The sequence below is a fragment of the Netta rufina genome (assembly GCF_964035555.1).
Source record: "Netta rufina genome assembly, chromosome: 1".
Classification (NCBI taxonomy): domain Eukaryota; kingdom Metazoa; phylum Chordata; class Aves; order Anseriformes; family Anatidae; genus Netta; species Netta rufina.
Genome location: NC_140123.1, coordinates 28,024,062 through 28,050,717, shown reverse-complemented (window position 1 = coordinate 28,050,717; position 26,656 = coordinate 28,024,062). Strand labels below are relative to the sequence as shown.

Below are 26,656 nucleotides of genomic sequence, written 5' to 3'. Positions count from 1 at the left end.
TTAAAAACACTCTGTTGTTCCAAAAATACAGCAGTTGATGGAATTGAACATTGGCATGTCTGGCCCAGGACTGTGTTCCACCAAATAGATAGTTTACGATGAGTTTTTCAGCACTGACTTAGCTGTTTACCTTAAAATCTACAGAAAAACTCCCATCAATGGGCTGCCCAGGGAAGTGGTTGAGTCACCATCCCTGGAAGTATTTAAAAGATGTTTAGGTTTAGAGCTGAGTGATATGGGTTAGTGGAGGACTGGTTATTGTTAGGTCAGAGGTTGGACTCGGTGATCTTGGAGGTCTCTTCCAACCTAGGTGATTCTGTGATTCTGTGATCTTTGGGCCCAAGCACGGCATGGTCAACACGACACCTGAATCCTGTTTAACAGAAAGGGCTGGCCCTGCCTGAACCTTTTTTTACCAGCAAGTGGAAGCAGGGTGAGTGTGGACAGCTAGGACAGCACAAAAGCTGGTGGGTACGGTGGTGCAAATGCAACAGTTGGTTCTTGCAGCTTACTCCAAAAAAGTGATAGATATGGGCACGTCCTGGCACTCAAAGACAGACTATAAACAATGGTTTATACCTTTAACCAAATATGAATTATTTGTTTTTAAGAATGAATAAACATGGCCCAGCAATGAAACTTTAGGAAATGCCATGTACATGACCATCTGTTGCATGAACCTCCTAAAGTTTTCGCTTGTTAATGAGAAAAGTTTCAGTGGCACCTGCATCACCGCGGTCAGACCTACAGCTCTACGTGTGGGCTGGGCACTCTGCCTTGTGCAAAACCCCCAAGAGCAAAAATCTTCTGATTCAGTGACATTAGAAAAATGAAGAAAAATGAGAAAGCCTTCGGAATGTGAATAATTAAAGAACTGAGGTCAGAGTCACATCAGCTTGAAAGCTGATACAAGAAGTGTTGGGCTGAGCACAGAAAGGGAAGGAAGAGCAAGTGTTGTGCTTGTATGTCAGCTCCCATAAAGCAGGTGTGTACTGAAGTCCTTGATGTAAACTGTTTAGCAAGAGTCTGTGCTGCCTTGCATTTCTGATTCTGTCACTGGATGCCATTTTTCTCTCACCCCTAAAAATTTTACAGGTGACACCAAATCTATTTGCTTTAAACGAAAATTTATTCTGAATCGCATTAACACAAAGCGTCTGGCTGGCTTTATGGCCACATACCTCATTTGCTCTTGTGGAAAGGGGTGAAATAAAGCATCATGGTGAACAACAACAGCACTAGGGGAGATTCCAGATGTTGTTTCTAACTGCTGCCCCGTATTTAACTTTATTTAAAATCCCAAGTGCTCTTAAAACACAATAGCTGGCTATTTTTAACGCTGTGACCAAACTTTGATTAAAGCAGTTTTCATACTGTTGGCCTTATTTCCAACATAAGCCGTGACTAAAATGACAAATCCAGGATATTTACATGCATTGGTAAAGAACGTGGATTTAATACACATTAAGGTGCACTTCCGATTATTTTTATGAACTATATAAATATCATTGTCATTCAACTTCTCTTCTGCAGAGCAGCGAAGCAACTTGGCTTAGACACTCAAGTAGACAAACGTTGTCTTTATTAGCTTTGCAGCCACTAGATTGAGAAGTGCAGTTCCTAAATCCTTTCTCAGCTGTGCTTTTGTTTTCAGTAGCTGTATTTAGTTTGAACAATCTAAAATGTTGTTAATTCAAGACTTTGGGAATGTGTAAGCCTTGCCACCATTATCTTCCAGTGCAGTGTAAGAAGGAGTTAAGTTTCTAAAATAAAGCAACAGTTTGAATGATGTTCCAGCCTCTGCAGGAAGAGCTGTGACAGCCTAAAGTATTCCAGCGCTGCTTATCATGGGAAAACTTATTTCAGTGCCTCTCTGACAGTAAAGCCATTTTTCTGAGGAGACTGACAAAACGCTGAAAAGGGAAGGTTTTTTCTAAATTGCTAATAGAATGGCTCTGAATAATGAGTGAAGGCAGACCTCTGAGGCATCGGCCAGGAGGATATCTTTTGTAAAACTAAATTATGGAAAGAGGACATAATGAGTTCTTTGTCTATCAGCATGGTCTTTAGCTACCAGTCACTGTAGAGAGCCCCAAAGAAAACCCGTGGGTTTTTTAATGTCTTGTCCGTTTGCACTACCACATCGGTCTGCAGCCATGTGTAGAAAGAGTTGTGCAACTTTATTGGGTTTTTATTGCTTCTTTGTTTGTTTTTGCCATCAAACACACTTGGTTCAGGAGAAAAACGTTACCACTGCTGCTATTAACAATCATGGCTCTGCAGTAAATTTGAAATATGTAAGATAAAATACCCCCTGAATGTCTTTGTCTGAGCTAGTTACAGTAAGCAGAAAGATGTAGGAATGTAGGGTTGTTTCTTAAAACAGATCCAATAAATCACAGTGAAAGAGCCTCTTTTCTCTCTAATGATTTACAGTGAGAATCCCAATGAGTTATTCAAATGTCCGTAAGTCAGGTAAGACAAATCCAATCCTCTGTGTCTGGAAATAAAACAGTTCCAGGCAAAATACAGCCCTCGTATCAGGAGGTGGATTTCGCCTCTAAAGGCTGTGCCTCCCTTCCCTTTCATATTCCATTCACAATGACGAAGCAATTCCCTGATCCTTCACAGAAATGACAGGTGCACAGAGCTTAGCACCTTATTTCTTTTCATGTCCAGAGTCTTTCAGCCATTTCTCTTCTTCCTGAAGGGGAGGGATCCAGCCATGACTGGGTGCGGTATGTATCAAAGCTTCCTACTTCATGGTGTCTTGACATTAACGGGGTAATGCTCAGCCCTGGCTCCATAAAGTAATGTGGAAGGCACTTGGCAGCGTTCCTAAATTCCTGCTGCTTAAACATGAGGAAGCAGATCGCTGTTGCATACCAGCATTGATTTATAGAAACCGAAGGCTGTGAAGAAACCTTCCATTTAAACTAAGCAGGCGATGCGGGAGTTTTTGCGTTCCCAGTTACATGTTTGAGCCTCGTCACCCTCACCCACCGAAGGAAGCCACCAACCTGTCAAATATAGTGTTTAAACATTGTTTGAAACTTTACCCACTTCTTTGCTAAGTCCTTCACGAGGGCTACTAAAGATACGCTCCTTTGCATTTCTGTTTGTGCTCAGTGCTTTGAAGATTTTGGGCAACTTCACAAAGCTTAGAGTTATCGCTTGGGTTTTATTTTGATGCCTCCACATTTTCCTTCCAATTCGAAGACCACAACCTCACTGAGCCTTGAGACAGCAGCTGCATATTGACAATGGTCAAGACTCTCAGAAACAAAAAAGATTTGCAGGCACCACTACTCCTGAACACAATTTACTTTTAACAGGCCTACAGCATCCTACCTCTCCTCTACAGCACTGTTCCTCTGTAATTAGCAGCTTTGTGGTTGTGTTGCGTCAACAGTGCTGCTAAGTTCCTGAAGAAGGGGATTTAAACTTCTGGGAGAATTCTTCCAGCAGCTCCATCAGCTTCTCCTCGTCTCCTGGTGGACTGTGAGTGCTCGCTAACGGTAAGTGTGTAGGGACTGGTTGCCTGTCTGGAAGAAAGAAAAACAAAATCCTTATGGATATATTTAACTACCTCTTCTAGCATCACACAGGAGATTTTTCTGCTAGACTTTATATTTCCCAAACATATTTTATGGCCTTGAAGCCAGAAAATTTACCTTCTAGGTTTCTGTAAACAGTGTTAGTTATGTATGGCTTCCAAACCAGAAACTGAACTACTTCCATTTGTATTCAGGAACTAGAATTACTGCCCTTGTGCTCAATATGGCTCAAGAGTGGAAAGTGAGATCTCCTTTGCAGCTGGGACAAGAGAAAGGAAGCATTACTGTGGGGTTTACACCTGCTCTCTGTCACTAGTTGAGCTCCTGTAAGACCAGTAACTTGAGATCACTGTTGCAGGAAGAAGTTGCTTTTTCAGCATCAGATGTGAGTTTTCCCAGTCTCCTGCATAGAGCTTCTAGGGCGACACAAATTCCCCAGCTGGGACTTTGTAGCTTAGATTCTTTTCAGTCTCAAAACGCTTACTTTCATCCTTAATAATAAATGCTTAAATTCTAAATGCTGAAGAACTGCTAATTACTCAACTGCCAGAAGTAACACGTAGCCAGCATGAAGATGTGTGACTGAGCTTCTGTTACTTTGGTTTTCCAAATCTTGTCCTCCTCACTCAGTGTTAATATATCACTGCCCATTGGAAGGGATTTTTCTCTCCAAAAGCATGATATCTAGAGCCTAGGAACCTGGTGGCAATGTTCCTAGATGTCTATGAAGCAACTGCCACTGCTCCAGGGGAGCAGAGATGTTTGCTCTCTTAAGAGCAATTGTCTGCACACGCCACATCACCTCTGCTCCTGGAAACCCGAGGAGAAAGAAACATGCAGAGGAACGTCCCCTTCTCCATCCCCAAATATGAATTGCTCCCTACCTGAGTGGAGTGTTTCAAGTCGCGTGTGCTAAAGTTTGGGAACTGTGTGCGAAACCCAAACTCGGCATCACGGAAAGGATGCTTCCAGGCTTTGGCAAGCAGGACTCCATCAAACATTTTTTTTTTAATTTATTTTGGCAGATGCAGAGAATTTTGGTTGTACAAGTCATGTTCTCACTTCCATATTTACTCCTCAGGAAAAAGAAATGCTGGTTTGCACTCACAGGGAACAGAATAAAAGGGAACAGAGGAAACAGCGGGAAGGTGTTACTGATTCAGGAAACAGCCGTCTAGGACCAGAAAAGCAGGGTCTGTGCTGCTAAAGAGCTCCAGGACGCAAAGCCCTTTACTGAAGGGGCCCAGAGATCCTGCACTCAGCTGGGGCTTCCATAGGGCAGCTGCAGACAGAAAAAACCTGTCTGACTTCATCCCTATTCAGTAATAACGTAACAAGAAATTTTTCTAACCTCAAAAGCCATCACGCAAGGACTGAAGCTCTCAAAATCACCGTGTACAGCTGAAGAGCCAAGGTGTGCTCCCTGTTCACTAAAGCTGGGGTTAAACAAAGGCTGAAGATTCTGCTTGACCGCTGTGATTTACCTTCCCTTGGCATGGGCCTGCATGCGGCCATCTTCACTTAAAAAAACAAGCTCCCTAAAAAAACGCTCTGAAGTCTGTATCAGATGATTTGGAGGACAAAAGCAGGAACGTAACAGCTTAATACGGTCTTTCTCTGGTTGCACAGGGCTCACTGAAACCTTTTGCCTTGGAACAACTCTCAGAAACACTTTATCCTTTGAAAAACTGTTGCCAGGCCAAGCCTTCATCCCCTTCCAGGCCAGATGGGGATCCTACAGCTCCAGGCAGCTCAGCTGTCCCCACTGATGTGCAAAGTAAGCCTCTGCTGCCTCACCTTGGAAGAACAAGCCGCTCGGTAGCTTTGCTGCTTCCGATGATACTGCCAGCCACACAACGGTGTCAGCTCCCTGGGCCTCTGTGCGCAAGCTGCTCTTCATCTTCTGATAGAAATCTGGCATGGAGGACCTCACAGCTAGAGAGAAGAACAATGGGATGGTGGGCTGCCACGCCAGGCTTTTATGATTTAAAAGAAAATGCTAAAAATTGCCATTGTGGGTTTACAATGAAGAGAAGGCAGCTCGAAGCTCATGAAGAAGAAGTATTCCCACATAGCTAGGGGTACGGCGGTGGTGGGGTAACGGTGCTGAGCTGCCAGGTGATCAAACAGTCATTTGCTTGGGTTAAAATGGGAGGCAGAAAGCTGCAAGGAGGTGAGCACAGGATCGGCCAGAGGCTTCTGATCCAGTTCCGTTCTAAATCCCAAAGAAGTTAAACACGGGGGAAACAGAAATACCACAACACAGGTATTCTGGATTTTTAGAGAAGAGCTAAAAACACAGGCTTTTTAGCTCTTCTCTAAAAATTTTTGTATTTTGAAATACTCTGCTGCAATTGTTTTCCTAAAACTGATGTGAAAATAAGAGCTAAAAACACAGGCTTTTTAGCTCTTATTTTCACATCAGTTTTAGGAAAACAATTGCAGCAGAGTATTTCAAAATCTTATGCTGAGTGGTACCAACTACATTATTCATGTTTAAACACTGGCTTCTTTTTATTTTGTCCAACAGATGACAACTGAGGGCCTATCCCCTGCAGCAGTTTATTTTGAGGGCTGGAGCAGCCTTGAACTTTAAGGTGGCATAACTTTAAAGCTCGTTAGGTTTGGAAACCCATGAACGATGTGCAAAAATAAATAGATTTTAAGGAAAAGGCAACACCAAGGTATTTATTTTGAAAGCATAGCTTCCAAGCCTGAGTAGATGGGTTTAAATGCTTCTCTGATCAGAAACAACTCTGGCAAACCGTGTCTCCGGAGGAGACCTAGATATTGGATTGCTGGTCTGCATCGCAAGCTGGGGTGTTAGGGGCTGGGAACACATTGCAGAACACAACGTGCATAACTCCTGCTGGCCCTCCTGCTGAGAGAGTCAGCAAAGAACAGCTGCAGCTCAGACAAAGGGCTGTCCAGCCAAACACACCACTTCGGGAGGGCCGTAAACGTTTAGAGGAAGAGCAGAGGAACAAGGAGGCAGAATCTGTGTATCCCAGAACTTAAATGTTAGCTTAAAGCACTCGGGCTTTGCTGATTGTTTGCGTGGGGCTGCCATCACTCACAGCCCTTCGTTATTCTCCAGCCATACACAGAGGGCAGATGCTGTGCCCTCTGAGAGAGAGCAGGGTTACCAAGTGGTACCAAACTACTCTAAGCACCAGTCTGGAGCCAAGAAATCGCTGCACCTGCTAGAGAAATTTACCAGAAAGTCTGATTTCTCTTTGCTTTTAGATTAATCTGGAAAAAAAAAAGAATAAGTTTCACAGAGATGATACCTGGAGTGTCTGCCCAGCCGGGGTGCATAACGGAGAAATGGATGTTTCTGTGAGTTTTTGCCCATTGTTCTGTCAGGACAACTTGCTGTCTCTAGGATAGAGCAAGAACAGCCAAACTAGCATCAAGTTCAGTAGCCTGTCCCTGAGTTTGTTCCCAGGGAAATAAAATACATCAAATGTGCTGTGAATATAAAAGCATTTACATATAGCAGAAAAATACCCTCAGTCACCCTGAGTGGGTTTAGTGGGTGATTTTGTCAGAGACCATCATGATCACTGCAGTCCATACCCTAGCCAAAAGCTCATTTTTAAAGCAGTTGCAGTGCTTTTCCTCACCGAGTCCGCTTGCTGCAGACTGCAGGGGAGAGCTGAGCAAGCAGAAAGGGCTTTTCAGCAAAAGACAGTTTTCTCCTTTGAGACTTAAATCAGCTGAAAGCCATGCTCCCCATGCAAGATGATACACACAGTGAGCGCAGGACATCCACTGAAGATTATTGCCCGTGCATCTCTGTACAGGTCGGATGCAACGGAAAAGCCACAATGGTTTTATTTTTGGTTGTTTTTGCAAAGCTTTTTGCAAAGCAGACAGCATACAAGCCACCTAGCAAACAGGCTGTGGGCTTTGTTTCCAAAACCTTGCACTGTACCTTGTTCTGGGCGTACACCATCGTCCCATCAAACGTCCCACTTCCTGACTGCAAATCAGATATGTTCAGCTTCTGAACTAGCATGCCCCCAGACGAGACAGTTATCTGTAATCAGATGAATGATAAATTAATGAAAAACCAAAATCAGCAGCTCCCCAGCATGAGTACTCATGCATGCAATGTGAGCTTCAGGCCATATTTTGAAGTTTCTCGGAGCAGGAATCCTCTGCATACTCTTTGCACTGTGCTTGAGCTCAGATATGCAGCTTACCTGGAGATGAGGTAGAAGAAATAATTTAAAAAAAAAAGAAAAAAGAAAAGAAACAAAGCAAAAAACTGATATTCATTCAAAATGGTGTCAACTCCATCAGGAATCAATTTGTCCTTTTTCTTTTTGAAGACCAATGGGGAGAAAGAAAATAGCAGAGCATATAAACTGATTAGAAAACAAGAGAAGCCATATAAAACTTGGGAAATTTCCTTTTAAAAATGTCTTTGCTCTCCTGTTTTACGCCAAGGCCTATGAAGTTCTCTTAAGCCTATACTCCTGCTATCAGTAATTTGCGCTGCTGCAGGAGACAAGTTGCCCCAGAGAAAGGAAAAGGAGAAGTTTCCAGAAGTGTTTTACTCTGCTTTCCAATGCAGGGCTCAGGGCAGCAGGCAGGACCTTTGCCCTGGAGAAGGAGCTCGTTGTTGGCAAAATCCAAGAGGATTCTAGCGATGCTTAATGCATTATAAATAATCCTGCATTGCTAACATAGTCAAGGGGATGCTGTCACAAACCACAAGGAAAGAACCATAAAATTCCACTTTTCAACAGCATCACAAACTCACCACTCTGGCGTCTGCTTCTTTTTCCAGCAGGGGCAGCAGGGCCGTTGTCAGAACGTACGTACCTACAGGACAGACAGACATGAACATTCATTTAGCTTTTTAAAAAGCTTTCTTTTCTCCCTGCCCCCTACGACAAAGATATAAAGTCTGTTTCTGAAACTTCAGTGGGATTTAATGATTTTGGTGCTGCTTTACTTGTAAAATTTTCAACTCATAGCTGTCTGTGTTGCTTCGTACTTCTCCAAAGGCACATCTGCTGTTTTACAGGCTTTTCTGTGTATCAGACCTACTGAATAAACTGCTCGGTACATTCCAGCCAGGCCTTTGAAGGCAAATATGGATTTCCTTGGGAAGGGAGGCGACACCAGGGAAGAAACAGGGGAGGTGTTTCCCCTCTGTGCATGCCACATATGCACGTCTATGCTGCAAAGCGAACAAGAGAAGCAAACCACGCTTGTCGTGTGCACTGGAGACTCATCCATCACACCAAGCAACTGCACGGTGAGAAGGGAGAAACATCACAGAGAACCCCGACACTTCGGGATCCTGCTGCACATAAAAACTGCCTCGTAAATCCCCAGCACGACAGAAGATCGGGAGCCCCTGGGGGAAAAAAGTATTCGTATTGTGTGTCCGAGGCTGAGACGGGTTTACTTGGGGAAACTTAACTGCATCCTTCCCCACGTGTCCATGTAGCAGAAGGTGCACACACAGCCCAGACATGCTCCGTCACGGCTGTTCCCACGACCAGCACTTTGTTACTCACAACCCTGCTCATCTGCTCCTGTGCTTGGTTCAGACACACCTCGTGCAGTTTGCACTCAGTTGCAATAGAGGGATCTTTGCTTGTTTTTATCTCTTACGAGCGATTCTTTCATTTTTCCCCCCACTTTAAAGTGTGCTTAAAAAGTTCTGCTTAACTGCAAACGAACCCAGCCTCACTTAGCCCAGCATTTCTGTGTTGAGTGCACCACTTCTCCCCTGTCTCTCCAGACATGGCCTGAGTTCAACAACTCTCTGTCAGCAATTTTTTTCCACGAGCCACCGAGGCTTTCCGTGTTTTTCACTGGACATGAAGACTTCAGCGTGTGTCTTCATAACCTCTCTTCCACAGAGGCAATGAGATCACCCAGCTGAAACACAGCCTCTTTATAAATACGCTAGCAAAGTTGAACGCTTGGTGAACAAACTCTTCAGCTCCCCCGTTGGGTCACAACCGTCCTCATTTTCTCTGTGTCAGCAGCAGGACATCCATATTCACTCGCTAGATTTAAAACACAAGCCGTCCTCTCGTCCTCAAGCTTATTAAGAACCCAGTAAATCCCCCGTAGCCCAAATATTCGGACTTTGCCCCGCAAAACCAGTCACTCATCTGCTCTGAGGCAGCGGGACAAGACTGGTTGTGATCCCAGCCTCCTAGGGTAGGCATCGGGGTCTCCAAGCACTCCCAGCTGTGATGCATCAGGCACTGCGCCTGCAGCGCTTCGTTCCTCCGCCTCCTGCCCCAGCCTTAGGCATCCAGACACAAATTCCTCAGTAGTTTAAAAAAATATTTTCAGATGTTCTGTATCCGTACGTGCACGGGCTGGGCTGTCAGGCGAAACAGCCTGGAGAAGAAACTTGGTAGCATGAGATTAATGAAGCGTATCAGTGGTCAGGGTCCATCGTTCTCAAGTTAAAGCTCTGCATTTTTACCCACGTAAAGCTGGCGTGTGGCTTCACTGTCGTGTTCAAGTGGGTAAGAGCAATGTGAAACCCAGCCGGTCCTGTACCTCACGGCACACGTTTTGCCAGGCAGGGCTGCAGTGCAGCTTGCAGCAACACAGGAATGAATTTCGGAGCAAAAGGGCACGCCGAAAATGAATGATTTGCCTGCCACAGTCCTCATAAAAACAGGAATTGCACTGACAGTATAAAAATGAAAGAGGAAAATGTTATTTTTAGCTATTTTTTGTGTCAGGAAAACCAAGGTTCTAATCTGGGAGGAGAGACTACAGTTCCCCTCCTCCCACCCCTCTTCAGGAAATCAAGGCAAGATCCAAATTATTGATCTTTTTGCTAATAATTGACTATTAATATCAAAGTGCTGGCCAGCTGCCTTCACATTTCATCACTCTAGGACGTGTCCTTGACACTAACATTTTTGTCTGTTAAACCTCCTCCCCCAGAGCGTAGTTAAAATAAGTGTTTCAAATGTGATTAATCCTTAATTATCACCGTGTTCAAACCATACAGATTTTTTGAGGCTTCTTTTCTTTTCTTATTTAAAAGGGGCACGGAGGGAAAGACGATGACCACCAGCGATGTTCCTTGTGCCGGAAAAGCAACGAGCACTGGGTAGTCCGGTGATCCTGCCCCTCCACTGGGGACCTGTGTGATTCTGCCAGAAACAAAGGAAGATTTTTTCTTCTGGAAAGACAAAAAGTTTCAATGATATTGGGGCTACTCTGGTGAAAACATGCCTTTGTCTCAAGTAGATGCACAATAAATTGAGCTGCCTGGCTAGGACACAGAGCAATCAGGAATGTCTGTGCCCGAACAGCTCTCCCAGACCATGACCCGTTTCTTGCACAGGTCTGAGGACTGCTCATGGAGAATTCCTGCCATGAATTCCTCAAGCAGGAGCCTGTCTCCATCACACAGCTCAGATCTGGCAGGTGCTGGACACGGCTGCACCGCCTGCATCGACGCACGTGTGACGGAGGCCAGACTTTTCCCACCTTTTGAAGGTTTATCGCCTGCCTTGGCCTGAAAGCTCGGCTCCCGCTGGCGAAAAGGTGAAAAAAAAACAACACATTTTTGCAGTAAAATGGTAGATAACACTTCCCTTTGAAAAGGAGCATTTGCTGTGCCACAAAGGAGCTCAGCAAGACGAGCGGAGGAGCAGCAGAAATGCGGAAGCGGGTGGGTAAGGGGCTGGTCTGTCACCCACACGTCCAGGATTTCTTCTTGCCCTCGCTGAGCTCTGCGGAGGTGAAGAAGCTAGAGAAACCGACTGGACAAGTGACAACCCTGTTCCCTGGAATGCAGCTTGACACAGTCCTCGCTGGCCACGTTTTCTCGAGTTAAAGAGGCTCCTGGGACCGTTGCACAACTCCTCGTGAAGATAAACATCCTCTCTGCGTTTGCTTTTCTCTGTAAAAATTCCTGTAAGCTTTATGCCTCGAAGCTGAGCCCCCCTCATAGGAAATCGTGCACAAACCAGCGTCATTCCAGTCTTTCCTATAAGGATACGGTTACCCCACTATTACAAACCACTCAACCAACTCTGTCACATGGTAGATTAGACAGCGTGGGTCTACTCCACATACACAAGTTGATTTAAAATATATTACAAAAATCAGCTGGGCTGCTTCAGAAACTCCTCCGTAAAATTAGGCTGCTTTTCACAAGACCTGGAGCAGAAGTTGGGGAACTGTGGAAAACTCAGGTCTTGCTGGAAGGTAGCTCTGCTTGTTCTCATAACAAATAACTCACCATGGGCCTCGTCCTCTCCACAACAGCATAACCAAAGTGAAATCCTTCCCCCTGCACGGACAGAAGCCTACAGTGTATCAGACACGGGTCTTTCCCACACGTCTGCTGCATATGCTTTAAAGATTTAAAGTGACCCCAAAACCTGGACTTTGCCTTGATTTATAGGGAAAATTCTTGTTTCAGCAGCAGTCGTGCTGTAAAGCCACTACCTGGTTAGAGCATCAAATTAATTGACGATGCAAATTGCTGCAGACCCAAGTGTCTTGGTGGAGTCTCGAACAGTTTTTGCTCCGTGCTCTATCTGGCAATTAGTGGCAAATTGGTGGTGAGGTTTTTAATCTGCTAACGTTCAGACGAGGGCAGGCAGCCAGCACCACACTCAGTGGAGTTTTCCATCTGCCTGAGCTTTGCATTATTATTAGGAACAGAGCTGTTTCAACTGTGAAAAAAAAGTGGGAACAGAAAGAAAAAAAAAAAAAGTTTTATTGTATGTATTTCAATGGCTCATTCATCTGGTAAAAATCAGTTAAATAAATTGGCTTGCTCTTCCTATGTCCGAGTTTTAAATAAAAAAAATAAAGCACAAACTGACATTCTCCCTTGACCTGGTTATCTTTTCAAGCCTTCAATTTATGCAGCTTCAAGTAAGAGACATCCCTCAGCCCGTTTCCTGAGTACGAGATCGGGAATGAAGATTTTAGTGTGCTGTCTCTGAGGGCCAATTCCACCACGCTACCGACAACTGAGAGAGGATGGGAAGAGCTAATGAACTTGAAAGACAAAACTAAGGCCTACATTTCCCCTGAATTACAAAGCTCAGCTCTGTAAGGGTTCCCCTGTGTCCTGGGAATCTGGATTTTAGGCCTGTTACTAGTTTTACAACGATATTCAACTTCATTCCTCCGTGCAGCACTTCTCATCAGGAAGTCTCAAAGCTCTTTAAAAAGAAAACTGGCATCACAGCCTCCTTTCCACAGGTGAGGCTGTCTGCAGAGCTCAGGCACTGACCTTGTGGCAGATCCAAGCTGCCTGACCTGCACGTAGCTCAGATCACAATCTGCTAGGCAGCGCTGGCTTGGGTGAGACACCAGTTGGTTATGGGTTATGTGGAGGGAAGAGGCTGAAAAATACCCGTAGAGGTTAGGCAATTTGCCCCAGATGAGCTGTACAGTTATTATGGGAGAGAAGCATTTATTTCCTCCGTCCCTACCCCTCCTTGCACACAGAGCAAACACGTGCAGCTATGTGATTAAAACAAGGGAGCAGAGGAGGTTTCACTAGGCTGAGAAGAAGATGCATACTGGGAGCACCATTTATTCATCTCGGAGCGTGTTTTAGCATCCCTTTTGCTGGAAAGCAGCAATAAAATGTAAAGTACACGCCACTTCTCCATGTCAAGCAAGATGAGCTGAGGAAAAGTAAAGTGAGGCAGGCCCCAAAATAAGGAAACAAAATAAAATCAAGCAAGTCTCATCAGAAGAAACGACTGCTTGTCGTTGCCCTGCTCCTGGGTGCTGCCCTGAGTACAGGGCCAGCCCACGGGAGGAGAAACGGGGGCAACAGCACACAGAACAGGACAAAGCAGAAAAACAGCCTGCCCGTCAGCCTCTGCAGCTCCCCCAGAAATCAGGCTGCATTACCCAAGGCACTCACTCGATCTGATGCTGAAGGTGTGATTTGAGGTGCTGTTACAGCCCTGTGCCTGGCTAGCACTCCCACATTACAGCCCGACTGCTCCACGGCTCATTCTGCTCGCTGCACCTCCACCGAGCTCTGGGAATGACAGCAACAATCCTTGGGGATCTAACGGGGAAAAAGGCAAGGTGTTTTGACAGCGACAGCAGAAGCACAACGAGCCACGCAGAGCTTGTGCCTGAGCCCCATTTTAAGGATGCCAGGCACCAGCACAGACTGTGGCGGGTCAGCACAGACGCTGTGTGCTCAAATCAGTTTATGATTTGGACTCAGATACTGCACAAACCCTACAAAGCCTGGACCATCAACCTGTGTGGCACATTTTCCTGACCCTCACCCACCTGCATATTCCACCAGAGAGGACGCTGCACCTCCCACTTCAGCAGGCTGTCCTCAGTCAGTGGCATTTCACAGGGATGGAGGTTGACTTGCTGTTGGTACCAGCACTGTTTTTGTGCCTAATTCATCTCAGCTATCAGAGGACTCACACGTTCGTTTTTTTGCCCACTGTGTCCAACAAAAGGTCAGGCTACAAAGTGGGTTTCACGAGTCAGGTGATCAATGAGGACTGAGCTCTACCATCCGTTATGCAAAACACCTGAAAACAGACTAAGGAGGCAGTCAGGAGGAAAATACCCCTCGCCTGGATTTAAAAGTTTGAGAGCATTTTAGACCCCCAAATGAGCAATTCTGCAGCTTATGTAAACGTTAATCAGGTATCAGCTGCAGAATTCACAGCCTGTGCTCTGTAATTAAAGCACTTTAGAGTTCAGAGTCTTGCATTCTTAGATAGTTACAACCTACACACTCCTTTATTAGACCAGAGCTAAGATTCAGGGTAAAAACAAATAGTCGAAGAAAGATGAAAAGAATGCCTGCATGTGAAAACCCGAAAAAAAAATCTTAATAACATTTCATCTTATTTTTGGAGAAACCAGGCAATCACAAGTTATTGTTTCTGTGCTGCTGACAAGAGGGGGAAAGCTGCAGATTTTCAAACCATGGGCCAGGCTTTAGCTTTTCTGGGGAGAAAGGCAGGGAGGGGAATTCAGTTTGTCCTCTCAGACCACGTCCTGGGTTACAGCCAACCTGTACACCAGCCATGCCTAATTTAGCCAAGGTTTTCTCTAGGAACCTGTAAGCACAGGTAGTTACTGATCCAGAAGTAACTTCTTGAAAGTGAAGCACGCCCAAAAGGCACACGGTGCTTAGGGAAATGACACGGCATCTACTCTGACGTGCATTTTTCCATAAAACTTTCTCCTACTGTGACTCCGACAGGCATGATTTATTTCCCCACCTCTGGCTTTGAAGAAAAGAAGCCGTGATGTTTATAGCAGCGGTCCTCCAACGTGTTTGACTTGCAGGCACAGCAGCTTTCCCTTGCACAGACTCTTCCAGCTCAACCAAACCCCACTCTTTTCCTCCGCTTCGGAAGTTTCTCCTTACGTTTGACAGGAGAGAAGCAGCCCAAGCAAACAACTCATTCCTTGCTCAAACTCTGCAGAGGTTGGACAACAGAGGACGACTTACCTGATGTACCTCATCTGCTCAAATGTGCAGGCACCTCCTTGACCTTCTTATACACTCGGGCAGCAAATGGTACACAAATGAATAAAGATCCATACATAACCTACCCAGGAGGTAGCACAAGCACTTCCCTAATCCACAACAATCATAATTCAGCTTCCTCCACCACCTTCCTGCAGCTTTATTCTGCTGCATACTCCTAGCGAGGCTGATTTACAGCCCGGAAAGCAGAACCTTGCTGCTTCTGCTTGCGTGATAAAATCTGATTCAAGTGATGCACCAGCACAGTACCTCAGCAATCAATTTCCTCAGTGTTTAAAGCTACACAAAGCCCTGCTTTCATGTTCAAACTGTGGCGCTTGTTCCCCTCTGCTTCTCTCTGCAAGACCTGAATCTCTGCACATTGCTGGATTTTTGTCTGACAGACCACTAGGGGGTTAAGCTAATTTAAGAGGAATACATTTTCGCGAGGTAAAAGATGTGGTGTTTCTATAGCCAAGGGAAAACTGATGGCAAAACAAAACTCATTTTGAATTCTGACCACAAGAAGCAGAAGAATGTTAGTGAAAGATTAATTTGAGGAAAATGAAAACTGTGCCTTTACACTTGAATTTTTAATTGTCAGCTTAGTGTACTCGGAGTTGCAGAAGAACAAGCTGCGTGTGCCGTATCAGCTAAGCACAAGATATTTATGCCCAAAACGTTGGTTTTCAGAAGTAAATAGGAGTTAAGAAAGCTACGCAGGAACAAAGCTAAGAATAAATAAAACCCAAGAAGGGTTTCCAGCCGCTGAATGCTGAGCTCTGTAAATGTCCAATCTCTACAGCCCAAGCTTCTTCCCTTCCTCATCCCAGCTATTGATGAAGAGGAGGGAAACACAGAAACATAGCACAGCAGCTCCCCCTTAATGTGTCACTTCTGAATATACTAAAGCCAGTCTCTCAGGAAAACCACATCCCTGCACAGAAGCAAAGGGAAACGAGAGTGACAGGACTGCTGTTCGACGCACACGCCGCACCTCTCTTGGCAAAAAGTGCAGCTTTCACCCTTCCAGATACCAGTGGCAGCAGACAGCTTTTCTCCCTGCTGCCTGCCTGTGTGCTTGCAGCTTTCCATGATTTTTCAGGGGGAATCTTGCCACTTTGCTCAGTATTCCCTGCTCAGCCACATCTCCCCCTACTTGTTCCCCTTAATTTGTCCCTCTTACACCTCCACCATACAGCTCGTTGGATACACCCCTTAAATATGGAGTGCTGAAGACTTACCCAGTCTGCTCAGTCACCTGGCTGGGTGTTGTGTCTGAGAGCACCCAGGACACTACAGAGGGCACAGCCTTCCCATACAGTGCCTCCATCACATGCACAGGGCAGTTCAGGACCACCAGAACGTATGAATGTCTCTTTAAGCACCTGAACGTGCTCTGAGCTCTCTCCAAGCCACAGGAGCACACTGATTACACAGCCTGTCATTAGTGGCACTGCTTGGAACCAAATTTCCTATCAAATTTCAGAATCAATTGAATTAAATCTTATCTGTATTTGCCCACTGCTGCTGTGATAAAGGCACTGATATGAAAAAAAAAATGAAAAATGGAGAAATTCAACAGTGACACTCCACACAAGCTGTAATACTTCTTTTCTTTCTCCTTCCCTGACAGAGCAAAAATATGAACCCTCATTGAGCAGGAATACACAGCTCATGAACCCAGCTGTGAACACACACTTTTGTAACCAAAAATTAGTACCATTTTTCAGAAGCCTCCACCACTCACCCAAGGTGTTTGTTGCGAAGTTTTTCTCAAGTCCATCTTCAGTTAATTCTCTGTTGTTCACCATACATCCTGCGTTGTTGATCTGTAAGACAACTCCTGTAAACAAAAGCAACCTACACAACTAACCATACAAGCAGCCCATGCTAGTTAGCTGGGTTTTGACACTGCAACACAAAGCTACAGGTTGTTTCTATAAACCATGAAACAGAAAACACGTCACGAGAAACTCAAAAGTTGCAACCAAAAAAATGACTGCATTTCTCTCTCTCTCTCTTTTATAATTAGATCTGTGCATGTGAGCTGAGAATGGACAAGAGCAAACAAAAAAGAGACTTCTGCAGCAGCATTTAGGGAAAATGAAGCAGAGAATTGCAGCACTGGTTGTGAAATCCAGACTCCTCGCTGGATAAGTTCAGAGGACAGGCGCTCCAAAACCAGACACATGACTGAAGTATGCGAACTTACCAACACGTTTAATTTATGTTCGTTTTTGAATTGTTCAGCAAACTTCCAGATTTCCTTGGGATTAGATATATCCACAATATGCAGGAAGACGTTCTAAATGGAAAAAAAAAAACAAGTTACAGTCAGCGTCAACAGTGAATAGGCCCTGGTCACCATTAAGGCCTGTCTAGGTGAAAAGCATTTAAAGCCATATGAAAAAATATGGCTTTAAATCTCTCCAGAGCAGATCTAAAACACTTATGGCTAACATGCACAACTGGGAAATCTAATTCTTGCCCATAAAACAAGTTTAGTGACCTCACTCAGTTGCTGCTAAGCCGTGGCTTTTGAATGCTGACTGCCTGGTTGAAGAGACCCCAGCTTTTATTTCTGCCTGGCAATCCTGCACAGGGAACCCACTTGACCTACGCATCGTTCAACCAGTGCTGCATCATGTGGCATGGATGCCCCGTAAGGGAAAGCTCAGGAAATAGTGAAGGGATGCTCAAGGTCACAGCATTTGACAAAATATTAGGTTGGAAGGGACCTCTGGAGGCCCCCTGGTCCCGCCCCTGTTTCAAGGCAGGTCGCTGGGATCAGGTTATCCAGGGACTGTTCCTTTATCTCCGAGGACGGAGATTTGCCAGCCTCTCCCGGCAACCTGCTCCAGTGTTTGACCCCCCCCAGGGTGAGAAAACAAAAATCCCTGCTATCTAACAGAACTTTTCCCTGTGTTGCAATCCGCATCTGCTGCCTCTCGTCCTTTCCCTGCACACCTGCCAGAGGAGCACGGCACTGCCTCTCTGCGCCCTCCCATCACGTGGCAGCAGAGCACAGGAGGACGGGCGCCTCCATCCTACAGGAGGGAGCCTCCGGCCGTGCTCACCACCTCCTCCCGGTGCTGACAAGGGTTGAGGCTCTGCCAGCTCCCCTGACAGAGCTGCTTCTTCCCCTGTTTCCATGGCATTGCACCTATCCTGCAAACGCACAGCTGGAGGCTGACAACGAGCCTGCCTTCTCCTGCCAGCAGTCACAAACCTCCAGGCTTCCCCATCTTAGGAGCCTCCACCCATCGTTTCGTTGAGCGAAGTTATAATTTTCCAAGCCACTAAAGCCAGAAGTATTTCCTCTCTCCAAAACATCTAAGAGCTTCTACTTCTTGTTAAGGGCAATTCTCTTGGTTTCTGTAAATTCCTGCTCGGTAACACTTATCAGCATACAAAGGGGATGTCAGATCCTACCCTTCTCCTGCATAGCCCTTAATCTCAAAGACATACCACAGATCGTCTTAGAGCATATCCCTGGAAAAGTCCATTCGAAAATAATTATGCAGAGAATATGTTCTCACTGAAAACAACAAATAATCATTAAAGGGCCTCCTCTTTTCCCAAATTGTTTCTTTAAATACTCATTATACAAGCAGAAGAGATAAGTAAAGAAGCTGGGAAAATTATAAGGCATCGCTCCCAGCCTATAACTCTGCTTCCTTGAAGATAAAAACATTTGGCTTTTTCTCTTTAGCATTTTAGCTCCTTATTTGAATTAGCTCAGAGTTTTCTCATTGTCATGCTCATTTTTGACCAAAACCTTGACTCTATTCTACACGCCAGATACCTCTCGAAAAGCTTTCTACTTTTAGAGCTACTACAACGAACTGCTGGAACAGAAGAGTAGGAGATTTGGGGGCAGATGTTCAATATCACAAGTGATTTCAGAGACTGAAAAAGATCTAAAACAACACTTATCTGCTGAAGCCTGTCATGCTGATGCAGAAAAAGGACCCACAGATCTGTTCCCTACCAAAATCCTTGATGGCAGCAAAGCCATTTTCAAGGCGAAAGCTAATCTCCACGAGTAGATCTAAATTAACAGATCAGGAGACCTTCCTAGTTCCCAGGTCAAGGTGCAGGTGCCTGCCAAAGAGTGACTCCTTCCCAGCACTGAACTTTGGCATGTGTTGCTGTGGAAGCTGGAAATAATCTCTGGTGTATGTTACAAAAGGATTTCTCTCCAGGTGATCAGGAAGAGTAAATTAGGTCTGGATGCAGCTTGTCAAGTTGCAGAAAAGGCATTTTCGTAACTCCCTGGATTATTTCTGAATGGGTACTTATAAAAAAGGATGTTCTTGGGAACAAATTATTAAACTGACCTTTCCCAGTGCAGTCCCATGTCCTACAGGGCCTCCTGGGCAGCTCATCTAACACTTCCCTGAATGCTCCTTTCCATGCAAGCGCCCAGTCCCCAAGGTCACCCACAAGTTCTGCAGTGTCCTCATACCCTTCCGCGACCCAACTACAGGTTTGAAGCTTGCCAAAGCTGGGTGTGCAGTAGAGGTGCTGCTTTCAGATGAAAAACCCTGTCTGTCTCGGGTTGTGTTTCACCAAATGGTAGAGCACAACACGTGAAGGAACCTCCAGAGGTCATCAAACTCACCCCTTGACTGTCTGACTGCAGCTAGAAAAGGAAGTAACACCGAAAACCACCCGTCCTTCCACAACTGTGTCTTACTACAGCCACGGGATTGTGCTTTCATAAACAGCTGGAGAGCATTTATCTCTACAGAAGGACTGATCTAATTCACCTCCAGTAAAGAACTGAAGTGTAATGCTGGTTGTGTCACGCTAGGGAGCTGAAACCAAGGAGCAGAAATGTAGTCAATATGTTATCGCTAACCATAAAAAGTCTTTGCGATTTTTGATCCATATTAAAAAACTATTACTGGAATCCAAATACTGTGTTCGAGAGCCAAGGCACCACTTAAAATGAAGAGAGCTCTCCACCCAAGGTAGAAAGTCACTGGCTGCACTTCCCCACAAGCACACCCTCCTGAATAATTAGCACAGCAACACTGACAGCTACAGGGGGCTGCTGCAGAGTGATGTAAGCAGAAGCAAAAAGAATCCCTACCAGAAGGCAAGGAGATAAGGAAGAGATCCTACAAAGAGCATGGGGCTGGGACCACATACAGGAGTTGATAAAACAGGAAAGCCAGCCTTAGGAAATCAAGAACATGTCATTCATACACAGAAAACCTCCGACTCCAATGCCGTAAACGCGTTAATGTTATTGCGAGAGTGTTGCAATGAATTAACTTTCAAAAGCCTCAGCCACACTGCTAGGAATAGTAAGCAGGGAGTGACAAAGCATAATGACAGAAAACACTAAGTAACACATGCTGCTGGTGATGTCATTGACCACAGAAAACTGAAAACATCCCCCAAATGAAATTACATTACTTGAAACTGTATCAATGATATGCTACTGTGTGTTTCCATGTCTGTATGGAGATACTATGAAAAGCAAAACAGCCGAACAGTGAAACAGAGTATCTCAAGCCCCCTGTGGTAGTAAAAAAAAAAAAAAAAAAAAAAAAAAAGTGAAGTAAGCTAAGGGCTGAGGAACAGCTCACCTGATTGCCCGTTTCTGTCACTATTTCTCCTTTGGCATCCTCAGCTCGTTCCTTATTCCGGCAAACCAGGTGAACCGTGCCACCTGGTGGATTTCAACGAGAAACACATTTGACAATTAATTCCTAAATATGTCATCAGAGAAGAGAAAGGGGTCAGAAAGCGATTTCCAGTTTGGAGTTCTTGTTTAGGGTTAGTTTTTGGTACAAGTAAGAAAAAATGAGAAACCTTTAGTGACTGCTTCCAGTTCGTGGGATATCTGTAGGATATCTATTCGTGGCAGGGCCCATGGGCTATTAAGGGTGTTTCAACAAAACATTTAGGACACAGTGAATGAATGGATGCACAAAGAAATGTAACAGGGTCCCCAAGTAAGGCTGTATGTACAGAGAAGGCCACTGCAGCCTAGGCACTGTCTGCTCAAACTATTTTCTGTTAGGTTTGCACAGCATTTTTAGTGTTGATGAAATACCAGGGCTGCACTGGAAATTAAAGCTAAGGCATTTGTATCACAAACGCTTGTTTTGGCACATCTTAGGAAGTTTACTAAAGGGCTTGAACAGCACAGGTGACTGGAGTTGCTCTGTGAAAAGGGAACACAAAACACCAGGTATCAAAGTTCTTCTCAGCAGCGGAAGATGAAATGACTTTATGCTTTGATTCCCTGATTGTTACAGGCAATTTGTTAATCTCAGTCACGGGAACACATGAACTCTTTACTTTTATCTGTTCTTGAAGGGGTTTTAAAGTTTGCAAGCAGTCCAGTGCCAGAAGGCTTAAGCAATGCAATCCCAAAGGAGTGACGATCCAGAACCCAAATGCAAGACACCAAGTCTATCCTAGGCATAGAGCAGCCATGTAGTGCACGGCCCCGTTTGGGCTCCAAAAGTGCAATTGTCTGTCCATCAGAGATGTTTTTCCATGGAGCACAATTACAGCAAGCATTCTTGGCACACAGCTGGTGCTTCGAGGCTCTTGTGAAAATTTCTAACAGGGTGTGACTCCTCCGTCACCAGTCAGAGTTGGTCGCATTACTTCTTCTGAGTGCCCAGCTGAAACTCCTGAATCCAGGATAATTATAATGATGACACTAACCAATTTTTAAGACATGTCTCATCTTCAACCTGTTTGTGCTACACATACGCTGTGTGTGGAGAGTTCAGTGAAGCGCTGAACACAGGCAGATCAGAATGAAAGGCAGACTGTGCCCCAGTGAGATTAGATTTCACCAGTGAGAAAAGACAAACGTCAGAAGAGGCAGTGTACAATGCTCATCTGTTCGGCCACTCAGCACCTGTAGGCTTCACTGCAAAGGAGGGCTTTAGTGAGAGATCTCAAGGCAGTTGTGCTTGAAGAGCTCTTCCTGAAGCACAAAGTAATGTGCACTTGCAGAAATTAAACACAAGGAAGAGATGGCTGGCCTTCCAGCTGATCGTGAACATTCTCACAGTCCATGGTAAAGTCCCAGTGGTGGGTTTGAAGGGCTCTGAATATGGGCATTTTCTTGCTGCCAAGGAGAGGGAGTTGTTTCGGTATGACTCATGGACTACAAAAAGCATTTAAATGCATTTTCCATGGTAAAGATCTAAAATTATCCACATTTAAACAACACTGGCAACTGTCAACACGGCTGGGACAAGACCACATCAAACCAGAAGTGCAGTTCATAAGTCCCACAGGAAAGCCCAACTCCACAACACCCGTATGTACCGGGTCTGGCTGGGATGGAGTTAACATTCTCCATAGTGGCTCATACAATGCTGTGCTAAAACACTGCTGGTAACACACTGATGCCTTATCTGGTACTGAACAATGCACAGTGCCAACAGTGTCCATGTCTCACTTTGCCCCTCCAGTGAATAGACTGGAGGGTGCAGATGAGGTTGGGTGGGGACACAGTCAGGCAACTGATCGCAGCTAAACAGAGAAAAAGTCTGTGCTGCATATTATCATGCTCAACAGTAGAGAGGGAATACAGGGGGTTCAGGAGTTGCCATCTTTTGTTTGGAAACTGGCTGGGCATTGGTCTACCCATGGGAGGTGGAAAATGATTGCTCTTGCATCACTTGTTTTATTTTCTTTGTCTCTTCTTTCCTTTCACTTTTTCACTTAATAAACTTGTTTTTGTTTTTTTTTCCCTCTTCTTTTAAAATTGGACTCACAAGTTCTCACTTCTGTTCTTCCTTTCCTCTTCCTCCATCCTACCAGGAGTGGAAGGGGAAGTGAGCAAGCAGATGTGTGGTACTTTGCTGCCTACTGGAGTTAACTCACTATGCCATATGACACTGATTCAGAGAAGAGCTGAAATCAAGCTAGAGAAGGTGTCATCTCAAGACTGCCATAGGTATGATGTGCATGAACATAAAGCCAACGTAGCTTGGTTATTCTGCCAAGTCTGAACTCCTTAATGTGTCATGGTGAAGAGATTTAACTAGAAGCCAGAGTCCCAACAGCTGACATGGAGTTTCAGAGCAACACATGCAAGGATGGCATCAGGAAGACACTGATAAAGACATTTTAACTTCACATGCACAGCCATGGCCTAAAAGGGTATCTATCAGACAAGAAGTCTGAGTCCAACGTTATTATCCAGGCTCCAAATTCTAGACGTGACCAAATCCTATGAGTATCAGGTCAGCCTGACAGCATGCAACACCTGGCAGTGAGCAGAACAGCCACCAGGCAAAGCAGTAAGGTCATTATGTGTAATGGCAGTAATGGGAACCTGAGATCAATCATATATTGGCACTGATGGGATCTTTAACCCAAAGGCTCTTTATGCCAATAATTTTGAGTTAGTTTAATTTAACTAGGTCCCCACTCTCCTTTATTTGAGAGTTGCTAGAGCCTAAGCAGGCAAAGAAAGCAACGAGCTCCTCCATTTTATTATATATGCCCAAACTCCTGTCACTCTCACACAAGGAGAATTATTTTAGCCCAAAGGGATTTTTTTTTTTCCTTAAAAAGTAGCTAGTTTCAGTTCATACCATCTCCCTGTTTACAGATAGGAAAAAAAATAGGTCTGCATGTAATCAGTTAAGGGGCACAAACTCCAGGTTGTTATTTTCAAGATCAAGCACAATACTTCACTCTCCCATCTCCAGCTTTGCAAAGTCAATTTGCTTTCTTTCATCATATGACACATTTCTAAGTTGTGCAAATAGTTCAAATTCTGCCAGGCTGCTACTTGTACTCAAATAGACCTTGGTAAGTCACTGACATATTCAGATGATGTTATAACATAGACAAGATTGGTAAAGATGCACTTGAGAAACTTTGTAGGTTTTCTCCACTGATTTTTTTGTTCCACTCTTTCAGTTTTCTCACACTTAATCCCTTAACCCATACTAATAGCACTGTAAAATAAACTGCCTGGCCTTTTTAAAGGAGCTTTTTCTGTACAGATCTCCTGGGGTTCCTCATTTCTGCCCTGGCTCACCTCTCTTTGCTATCTCTTTGGCTGTGGCCTTGCCGATGCCGCTGTTTGACCCGGTGATCAGGAAGGATTTTCCAGACACATTCACCTCGAGATCTGCGGGGTTGAAGTGCTTGGAGGCAGATTCATAGCCGCTCCTAGGCAGATCAGAGACCACTGTGTGAGGAACCAGAAGCGAGCACACCCAGCTAACCGCAGGGAAGCTTGAGGAGCGCTTCCCCTGCACAGCTCAGATACTTTTTTTTTTTTTTTTTTCCCAGCAGATGCAATGTAGGCTTAATTTCCCCTCTCCCCACTGCTCTCTGTGCTCTTTGGACAGGAAACACGCCGTGCCAACACTGTTCCAGTTATGTGCCAAAATCTGGGAGCGTTTTGCACGGGGACCTGGGGCGGCTCCGAGTGAGCTCAGGCGGGCTCCCCCTCCCATCCTCAGGCAGCACCCAGAGACAAGGGGTTGAAATCCCCCTGCCCTGGCGTTGAAGTTTCGGTTTCAAGCCGAAAACAAACGCGGAAAGCCTTCAAATGGTTAACACCTTCCCCCACCAACACCGCCCCGGCAAAAACCACAGCGCGGCGCCCGCCCCGGGGCAGAGCCCCGCCGCCACCGTCCCCCGGCCCCGCTGTAGGGGCTGCGGCCGCCGGTACCTCGTGTATTCCCGCAGCCCCTTGACGAACCACACGGTGTTGCGGTACCAGGACATGGTGGCGGTGCTCCTGTCACCGCCACCACGGTGCCGGCCCCGCCTCTGCCCTTACATAAAGGCGCCCGGTGCAGCCCTGCCCGCCCGCCCGCCCTGAGGTGACGGCCCGCCCGGCCCGGCCCGGCCCCGCCGCCATTACGGGGAGAGGGGTGCGAGGGCAGGGGGAGCCACCTCAGCGGTCTTGGGGCTTTTTCTTCCTTATCCTTTCGTGTTTTATTTCCCTTCTTAATCAGACAGAAAGCAAAGGGATCTGCTGTGAGCCTCTGGCACGTTGTGCGGGAGGCTGCTACAGACATGAGGCCACGTCTGGCAGTGGCTGTGTTGGCTGGCTGGGGTGGTAGCAGTGGGAGGAAGGAAAGAGAGAAGAAATAAAAAGAAAAAAAAAAAAAAAGAAAGAAAAAGAAAGAAGAAAAAAGGTTGCTGAGGCATCTGCTCAGGACAAGTGGTGCTGTCAACCTCGCTAGGGCTGGAGAAAAGATGGCAGGTTTTGCTAATAGAGGCTGGGACCTGCATATTGTGAACCCATTGCTCTGCAAAAAATGTTAAACGAAAGCTCTTGCAAAACCATAAACAACCATACTGCACCACAACAGAGTATTTTACGCGATAGATAAGCCCGTGAAGCTCCCTGCCTCTACTAATGGGGTAAAGTGCGGCTGTAGGAGAGGGTAGGCAAGTAGCCATTACAGCAAGGGAGCGAAATTAAAACGTGTTTTCAGTTCTTGTGGTGTGTGTGTTAACGATGTTAAGCCCAAGAGAATCATCTGTAGTCGCACATCTGGACAATCTATGTTAGCCATAAGGAAATTGTCATTATAGGTATAGTTTTTAAGCAGTTAAGGACTATGCACTTAACAAAGTTCAGTGTACACGCTTAGCTGAGTTCACGTTTTCCTATGTAGCATGCAGCGCCACACACACAAGCTGCTTTGGGAACACACTGTTTTCAGCAGCTTAAGTTACCTGGCTTCAATAGGAGAGACAGGGAGAAATGTTCCATCTTTTTTGACCCTATTAGTAGCCTTATACTTCCTTTCCTAAATCTCTTCACAGCTGCAAAGAGCTCCTACTCAAGCACTCAGCTTTCTCAGCATGTTGTGTAAGCGTTAGGCTCTCACACAAAAGGTGCTTCCCACCATGGAGTTAAAACTTTTGAACTCACCACTGTGCTTGTAGTAGGTATTGTGCATGGAATAAGATTTTTCAGAGGGCAAAAAGACACGTTTTCACAGGGATATCTTCTTCCCCATAGACACCATCCAGATAAATACCCTACCTTTGCACCAAATCTGAAAATGCGTGTTCTTACAAAACAGTTGAAAGAATTTATATAAAACCAGCAGAGTGAGTCAGTTTTAACTGTTTTTGTTCTTGGAAATGCCTAGGACTTTTTGACTGAAGCGTTCCTGAACAATTCATCCTGATTCTGATACTCAAAATGGAGACTTCTGGCCCAGAAGGGAACAGCTTGGCAGTGGTGTAATTGGCAGCACATTATTTCCTATAATGAAAAGTGAATGGCAGCCTGAACTATAGTTATGTACTTGGTAAGCGTAAATATATAATTGTGAGCTATATGGAAATAGGTTTGTGATCATCACCTACAGCCTGCAATTAGCAACCAGAACTGCACAGCCTAGACTGCTATAATGATGTTAGATAATCACATTCACTGTGAACAGAGCAGATGTTAGGCCTGTGAGAGTCCTGCGTACAGTCTGACATAATGTTCCCTCTCCCTGCTTTGAATCCCTGGCCCTGGTAGCCCTCCAGCTTTCCCCTTTCCCTCACAGCCTATACAAATCTGCCTGGTTACTCTCCTTGAATGCTGGTTCTGGGAAAACACAAGCACGGGAAAAACAGAGAA

The 26,656-nt window shown here is 45.3% G+C and overlaps 1 protein-coding gene across 1 annotated transcript; it reads right to left on the bottom strand.

The window, feature by feature from the left end:
- Positions 1 to 2,198: 2,198 nt before the first annotated feature.
- DHRS12 (dehydrogenase/reductase 12) lies at positions 2,199 to 24,805 on the bottom strand. Its single transcript, XM_084290102.1, has 10 exons — positions 24,734 to 24,805; positions 24,092 to 24,225; positions 20,655 to 20,737; positions 17,267 to 17,359; positions 16,802 to 16,883; positions 8,329 to 8,390; positions 7,495 to 7,599; positions 6,848 to 6,938; positions 5,355 to 5,492; positions 2,199 to 3,545 (listed from the first exon to the last, which is right to left on the bottom strand). Exons 1-10 carry the CDS (start codon positions 24,787 to 24,789, stop codon positions 3,418 to 3,420), a joined length of 972 nt encoding a protein of 323 aa, XP_084146228.1. The 5' UTR covers positions 24,790 to 24,805; the 3' UTR covers positions 2,199 to 3,417.
- Positions 24,806 to 26,656: the final 1,851 nt, after the last annotated feature.